The 8,191-nt window shown below is 39.9% G+C and overlaps 1 protein-coding gene across 2 annotated transcripts; it reads right to left on the bottom strand.

The window, feature by feature from the left end:
* Window positions 1-1,350: 1,350 nt before the first annotated feature.
* On the bottom strand, window positions 1,351-6,287 carry zc3h14 (zinc finger CCCH-type containing 14). 2 transcript variants are annotated; one of them, XM_041976613.1, is made up of 17 exons: window positions 6,129-6,287; window positions 5,750-5,792; window positions 5,548-5,662; window positions 5,386-5,426; window positions 5,090-5,258; window positions 4,684-5,005; window positions 4,408-4,568; window positions 4,119-4,219; window positions 3,856-4,014; window positions 3,661-3,729; window positions 3,339-3,477; window positions 3,010-3,212; window positions 2,754-2,892; window positions 2,523-2,662; window positions 2,062-2,141; window positions 1,864-1,970; window positions 1,351-1,582 (listed from the first exon to the last, which is right to left on the bottom strand). In XM_041976613.1, the coding sequence occupies exons 1-17, from the start codon at window positions 6,162-6,164 to the stop codon at window positions 1,579-1,581; spliced, it is 2,028 nt and encodes a 675-aa protein (XP_041832547.1). In that variant the 5' UTR covers window positions 6,165-6,287; the 3' UTR covers window positions 1,351-1,578. The 2 variants fall into 2 exon arrangements, with proteins under 2 accessions (XP_041832547.1, XP_041832548.1); XM_041976614.1 differs by having other exon boundaries at window positions 2,062-2,138.
* Window positions 6,288-8,191: the final 1,904 nt, after the last annotated feature.

Raw genomic sequence — 8,191 nt, 5'->3', positions numbered from 1 at the left:
CGAAGCAAGGCTCAGTATGGGGAATTAGCTGGTTTTGAAAATATGGTTAAAAAATCCCACATTTGGAAAATTTGAGGTGTCATAAGTGGCTCAGAACACCTCACATTTTAACTAGAAGTCTCAAGAATAACCTGCAAATAATTAGAGAATATTTTGAACAAACATTGTAATTTGCAAAAAAACCACTGGGTTTATATGTGGTGCTTTAGTTATTTGATTCGTTGTTACGCTTAAACAGGACTAAAGAAATCACCATAATTGTAGTTTGTCTTAATGGGTGAGGGTGGTGTAGTGTCAATTCTTCTCCGGGAGGAGGCACTGAAGGTCAACCAGCGCAGCTGTTATTATGATGGTCTTTTACAGGGCTAAGAAGACTAATAAGGACAGAGAAAGTTTCCGAGTGACTCTTTGTATGTGTTGTGAAAGTAGTTTAGTATAAAAGGACTGGGTCTCGCTGTCTTGCTCAGGCTGCGCTGCAGCGTCTATTCTCAGGCGCGATCCCACTACTGAGCGGCACGGGGGCTTTCACCTGCTCCGTTTCCGACCTGGGCCGGTACACCCCTCCTTAGACGACCTGGTGGTCCCGAGCTCCCCCGGAACCACCATATCGATACCGAACTTAGTACGGACACCTGATCGGCATAGTCCGCTGCGACTCAGAGCTCCTGAACTCAAACGATCCACCAACCTCAGCCTCCCGGTAACTTGGATTACAGGCGCGCGCCACCGCACCCGGCGACCAACTAGTACTCTACAGTTGAGGATTAACTGTGAAAAACATTAAATGAAGCAAAAGTGAAGTAGCGAGACTTTAAAACTTTAGTTATGTCTAATTTTCTCCATTTAATGGCCACTTTCAGGTTGTCACTTGAGACAGATTATCATTAGCTGACAACAGTGCATTCAGGTAGATAATCCAATCTTCTACATGTCCCCATCAGTTTGTAAAAGTACTTCGAGTATTTAAGTTTAAATCTCAATCCTGATGTATACAGACAGAAAGAGGTATCCCAGACATAAGATGTTTAGAAACCAGCAACACATCTAACCATCATTTATGTATTGAGCACTAGCTCAGAAGTCTCTATTTTCATGTTTTAGTTGGATTAAAAAGTCATAGCATGGTGCTTCTGTTTTAAGAGCTCCTGGGCAACTAAACAAAGCCTAATTGGACCTTTTTAAATGCTGACCAACTTATAACTTCATTTAAAAGATCAGAATTTAAGTACCAATGCATGAATTATGCTGCTGTGCGACTTCTGCACGTGATCTCATCCATTTGAAAATAGGACTTTCCCAACGAACCAACATTTTGAAGAACAGGAGACAAATGACGACAGGAAATAAATATAAAACATTGTAGGCAAGTATTTAATATTTTGTGCACATCAGCAAAAACTCAAACTTTCAACTTACAAAACGCTTTTCTTAAAAATTTTCCCAAAGGAAACAACAGTTTCTGCTAATCAGGTTCCCAAAAAAAAAAAAAAAACAAACAAAAAAACGAAAGAAAAGAAAAACAAAGACAAACACCCTCTAATATTGACCGACAAGTTTAGGACAGACTCTCTGGACTCCTTAGCTGTGAGACAGAAAGAAAATATTTAGTTAGTGCAGTACATAAACCTGCATTACTTCACAAGCTGCACTTTTGCTATGTTTATACTTTTTGTATTTAAATAAGTAGCAACTAAGAGAACAAATAGAAATACAAAATTCGATAACTAATAACTAACATGACTTAGTTCAGCCTAATCCTTGTGGTTTGGTGAAGATTCCCATACACAGATTTTTTTTTCTCCAAAGGCTAAAAATGTTGGAAATGAAAATGGGTGAATTTCAGTGAATGCTGCAACTGTTTACCTGCTCTGTGCTTTTGTCCACTTCAGGGCATGTCTTGGAGGCACAGCTGTGGTAGGATGGTAGAAGGTGCATCCGACTCGTTTACACTGCGTCGTGAAGCGACATGGCTGTAGCAGAAAAAGTAAAAAATACTTTTGAGTTTTAAAGAAACAAATCCTTTATGTATTAGCATGGTGGCAAAGCTACACTTGCATTTACCTTTGGATGATAAAATGGACAGTCCATCTTCTTACACTCTGGGAAGAAGCGGCACACACTTGTTTGCACTGGCTGCACTGCTGTGAACACATAGATGAGTTAGACACTGGCAGCAGCTAAAAGGTGTATTCCCCTGATTTATCAGAGCAGTTCTGTAATTAGTAAAGTGGTTAAAATTAAACTGATCTGAGATTTTGCTTTCTATACTCTTGAAATAATTGTAGATTACCATAAACATGACACTAAAACTGCTACGCCTGCAACACTGACAAGCCAGTGTAAATGCAGGCCTGTTTTGGGGTTATTGTATCATTGTCTGATTCAGATTTTCACCTTGTATAACATGGATGCACCTTTTCCCCCTTAGGAATCTAATCAGTGAGGTAGAAAGAAAAGCCCAGCAGACATGATTCAAGACTATCATATGCAGAGACAGGATGTGCATATCAGCGAGAGGTTACCTGGTCTCGGTGGTGCAGCAACACTGTTTCTGCGGCTGACGTGAGTAAAGGGACAGTCTGGTTTGGTACAGCGGGCATCATATTTACAATTAGGATGCACAAAGAGGCATTTATCCCCAAACTTGCAGTTGGGAAAAGTCCTTCAGAAAAACAAAACACAGAGAATCATAAATTCTGATTTGAAAGCATCCAAACATCATCATTTGTACCACTTTTTACACAGCTACTTACTTGCACTGTGTTGTTGGGTGATGGTACACACACTCATCTCCACTTTTACAAACTGGCCAGAACTTGCAGCGCTCCATAACCTTCTGTTTCTTCACAGGCATGGCATCCTCCTCTTCCACCTCAAAGTCCATCCTTTCATCTGTCAAAACAGAACATAATGTAAAGTGACTAATATGTGTACTAACTGAGAGCTTTAAAATATGGTGAATGACTTAAGTTCGATCCCTGGGTAAGGTAAAGAAGAACGACTGCACACCTTCTGATGATGCGATTGCTCCTTGAAGCCTATGAAGGATGCCAAGTTTGGACTCTCTTTGGACATGGCTGGATGTCTCATTAACTTTTGTGGGCGGTCTCACATCATCCAGCTCCATATCACCATCTCCAAGGTTACCCATTGGGCTTGGTACTCCATCTAATGTTACTATGAACTTGGGGCTGGCAGAGTCACCCCCCTCCCTACCAGTGTGAGACAGAAATTAAGAAAAAACCATGGAGAAAACGTCAAACCTGCAGTGGCAAATCACTGTACAGACATATGAATGAACAGCTCAGAGAACGTTAGAGTATAATACTTTGGCGTACCTGGCCTGGACAGTTCGAAGTAATGCAGACTGGCCTTGCTGCCGACTTCGGACTGGAGATTCTTCCAGCAGCGGGCGACTCATTATGAAAGAGCGTGTATCAAATGTCTTTGGCTCACAGCCGGTAGTGACTTCTCCACCTAGAGAAATGAAAAACACAAATGTATAAAGCAGAATGTTATGAAGCAACTTTAAAGGCATTGAAGTTTGGGGTTTTGTTTAAGTTTCTTTATGGGAATAAAATGCTAACAAACGTTTCAAAGAAAATTCACCAAAACCTTTATGTTGACTGCTTAAATAAAGTCAGCAGGAGCAGCACTCACTATATTCGTTCTGCTCTCTTCCGTCATTGCTCTCCAACTGAAGGCGAGAAGCTAAAGATCTGGTTGGAGCTGGAAGGAAAACAACATAAAAGGTACAAACTCTGATGTAAGATACATTTACTCATGGCTGTCATTTTGAATAACACTTAAAAATAACATTTAAGTCTCTAAAGCCAAATGAAACTTTCTACATACCTGTTGATCTGGAGGGAGGTAGATCTGCACTAGTGTAGGTCTGGACTCGAGGGGCTAGGCTGTGGAGGTGTTCCTGAACTAACTGGATGGCTGCAGTCATCTCTTCATTGCTGGCTAGGCGAGTACGAGGTGCTACAGGAACAGTCTGTCTCTGTGGCACTATCGGGAGAAGGTCAATGTCAGACAGCAGTACTCAGAACAGATAACTTTATGTCCTCAAGTTGAACTAGAGTGTGTTTACAGTTTAGAAGTTGGAAACATACTTATTGGGTAGGCTGTAGTTTTACTGATTGAGTCTTGTGCCTCAGAGATGGCCTTCAGTATTAGATTTCTGTTGGCTTGCTTGGCAGGTGGGAGAGTAGGTCTGAAACAACAATTGCAATACTGTTAAAAGCCAGTAATGCTTGTTATTGACTAATGGCAGTCCCATAAATAAAAGATAGAGTAGTTAAGAACTAGGGTATCATAAAAGGATTTAAAAAATAAGGCATTTTTCTACAATGTAGAAAAAAACATTAATCTTTAACAACGATGTGAGGTTTTGACACTGACTTCCGTTCTTGTTTGGAAGGGAGAGAGACTCTGCTGGACAGGCCTCTGCCACTGTAACTTGTCTCCTCTTCTTCAGCATCATCGCTGTCTTCATCTGCTTCCCGGCTCACCCGAATCACTGAACTCGCTACCGGTGCCTTCCGCTTCCGTGACATTTCTTCCTGTTGTACCATATAAGCATAATACTACCATTATGGACTCTCCACCACACCAGTCTGACATGTTGGCAACAGAAACTGAGAATTATAGGCAGACATTATAAAGACCTCCCAGCACCTTGGTGGATCCAGTTCTGGAGGTCCTGCCACTCCTACTATCCTGCTGCCTGATGTGAGAGGATCCTTCCATGGATCGACACATGTCTGCAGAGCTAAATGATGTAAACTTGCTTTGGCCGGGTCTGTAAATTTCAGCGGTAGGCTTGCTAGCTGCACCGTGTGTACGACCGTGGTTGTTTCCAATTTCAATAGGTTCATCAGCAAAGAGGGCGTCATCCATCTCTGGTTTGATATCAATAACAGCCTCTGAGGGGAGGGCCTCTACTAGGGGCTTAATAGTTGTGGTAAGTCGGGAGGCGCCTTTATCCAGGGCCCCTTTCCTAATAAAGAAATGCATACTATAAAAGAGAATCAATGTCTAATCACTGTGATGCAAAATGTAAGTACAAAAAAATTTCCTGTACCTGCTATTATGAGCAGAACTGGACACACGGGCTTCAGTCTTATCAGAGCGTGAGCTGGAGACAGTCAACACCTTCAACTCCTCTGCTCTGCCGTTTTCACCCACAGATAGGTGACTCTTTCCAGTCACAGTAACAGTGTCAGACTGCAGCTGCCTGAGAGATGCAGGCTCTAAAAAACATGCAGATAAGCAGAAAAAAATATGGATTATATCTCATTTATAAAACAATGTAATATCATGACATAAGTAAAAAAAAATGTAGAAATTCTTGTTTGGATTTAGCAAAGCCTAACTTACCTCCAGCAACAGATCTTAATTTCTCCAGGACACCATGTAACCTGAAGAAAAGCAACAAATGATTTGTTCCATTCACAATCATTTGTGCTATTGCTATTATTAGTTCAAATAAATAAATAACACAAGAAAACAAAGAAAAATAGGTCTCTGCTTCGATCGTACCAAGCTGTGAACTTAACAGTGTTGTTTCCAAGGAACAGAGAGAGATCGTCAGTCATCTGTTGGGGGGTTTTCTTGTTTGCTACCATTACCATGATATAGTCAGGTAGCTCCTCATCTTAAAGAGATAAGAAACAAATAAAGAATGTTAGGTTGGATCATACACTACCATTCCTGAGGCACCGGTTGAGTTTTATGCGCTTACCGATATATGCACCAAGCTCTTGAAGTTTGCCTTTGATAGCAGCCTAAGACAGATCAGATGTATACGTCAAATAATGTAGTCCGTACATATGTATAGCATGCTAGCTACGCTGATATCAGTCATAAAAACACAATGTGTTGCTCACTGTTTCACACAGCAATAGATTATGCTTACATCAGTTTAAATGAAACTAACAAGTCTACAAACCTGCCTATTAGGCACTTTATGAAACTAAGTATGAAATCCTCGGCCTTGCAAATAATAACAGTTTCTGCTCGGCAGACACCGTTAAGCTAGCAAGCTAATAAGCTAGTGACGGCTCTTTTACGTTACTGTAAACTGGCCTAACAACCTAGACTCAAAATGCATTGTTACTCACTCTTATTTTCTTGCTTATTTCAGTCCCGATTTCCATGTCTGCTTTTCAATCTAAGCAAAGTAGTTAACAAAGAAATAACTATTTTTTACTCCTCCACACTAATAACCAACCAGGGACATGTATGAGACAGATCACGTGACTGTGTCGAAGGAAGCCGAGTAGGTAAGAAATGTATTTCTTGTTCCAGCCTATGGTTCAAGCCATAGACTGTATAAGATTCCAGCACATCTTCTTATCCAGGAAATATGGAGAAAGAATCTGCTCTGTGCAATCATAATATTTCAGTCTGATTTCGGATTTTGTCACAGCTAAAGTTTTGAAAACGTGTACAGCCATAGACGGATTAGCCAGTTGTTCTCAGTGCTCATAGCTTTAGGGGGATTTCATTGTTATTTTGGTTGAAACCATCTTAGTCTGAGTCAGACTAAGCTGAAAAAAGGAAGGAAGGAAGGAAGGAAGGAAGGAAGGAAGGAAGGAAGGAAGGAAGAAAGAAAGAAAGAAAGAAAGAAAGAAAGAAAGAAAGAAAGAAAGAAAGAAAGAAAATTGTTCTTTTACTGAAATGATCTCATTAATCCAGAACGACTAAACAAAAATGTTTTAATGTTAAATTATGTCATTATTTCAGAGAAAAACATAACTTTTCCCTTAATGTAAAACCTTCTATAAATCATCTACATTAAGAATGTAACTAAATACTTTATCCACAGGATGGCGTAAGAGACTGTTAAGTACACTACACGTTAAAACTAAATCCATCGTTTGAAATTATGTTCAACTTAAAGGATATATCATGACTGATATTTATTGCATCTTTTGTTCTGTTAAAACGGCTAATTTATATTACATTTCCTGGAAAACCTGCTATATATTTTTAGTAACAGATACCATGGCCCTCAGTGGTTGTAGGTGTAATACATTTATGTAATAAAAACATTTACTAAAGGGGAATGAACCCTGCCAGCTGTACTTTGTCAAAACCCTCATACTATATCTGATTTCAACACCCAAATGCTGCATGTTGCTTTATGTGTCTTGGACTTTCTAATGTTCATAGCTCTATGTTTTCACTCAGGCATTATTTCCTGTTTTGCAGACCCTCAATGCCAACCAACAATGACGGGAAGGATCTTGCTTGCTGTCTAGACAAACGTCTAACACGTTCTCTGTCGCAGCCGTCTGCTTCATCTCTTTATGCTTTTTTACAGCGATCATCAACGCTCATAAGGAAACTTTGACTTTGACTCCACATTGACTGTTCTTATAGGTGTTCTGATACATTTTGTGTCAGTTGGACTGGATGCTGACTTTTGTAACATTCACTTTGAATTTCTATAATTTCCAGTAGTTATTTATACTGTTGTGATGTATTTTCTATTAAGACTTTTAGGTAAAAATACATTTATGTGTTATTACAGGAGCCTAATGTTCATTTAGTAATCATGCAAACTGCAGCTTACAGTGCTTCCCATTCATCTTCAAGGGTAAGCAGAGGTGTGAAGAGAGCAGCGCTTTTTTTTTTTTTTTTTTTTGTCTGCCTTTAGTGAATAAGAGAATCGTGAATGGCCTCAGCTGAAACTCTGAAGCTCAGTTGAAACAAATCCAACTGGGGTCAGGGAGGTGTGCTATCTCATTGTTGTTAATTTCACTACTTAATTGGATCAAGGGAGAGACAAGACCTCTGCAGTGACCTATGTAACACTAGTCTTGCAATTACATCCATCAGTAGAGCTGAAATATACTGTACCTCATACATCATCATACACAGCCAGTTTGTTGCATGTTGTGTGTCGCATGCTCTCTTATGCTTTAATGTGCTGGTCCCTGTACAGTATGTATCTCTGCTGTGTTGTGTGCATAAAATAGTACATTTCACTCAGTGCAGTTTGGCACCAAAGCTGAATGATTATGTGTTCAAACAACAACAGGAAGATAGGATGATGATGACAAGACATGAACTACAGCAAACCATGTGAACCTGAATACCTTCACTTATTTACTTTGTTGTTCCTGGCAGTGACTTTGGTGAATATTTTTTTTTTTCAGCTTTTCAAAGCGTGCTGTAC

This window comes from Melanotaenia boesemani, chromosome 22 (assembly GCF_017639745.1).
Source record: "Melanotaenia boesemani isolate fMelBoe1 chromosome 22, fMelBoe1.pri, whole genome shotgun sequence".
Classification (NCBI taxonomy): domain Eukaryota; kingdom Metazoa; phylum Chordata; class Actinopteri; order Atheriniformes; family Melanotaeniidae; genus Melanotaenia; species Melanotaenia boesemani.
The sequence above is the reverse complement of the archived record's forward strand: the minus strand, read 5'-3'. Positions and strand labels throughout refer to the sequence as shown.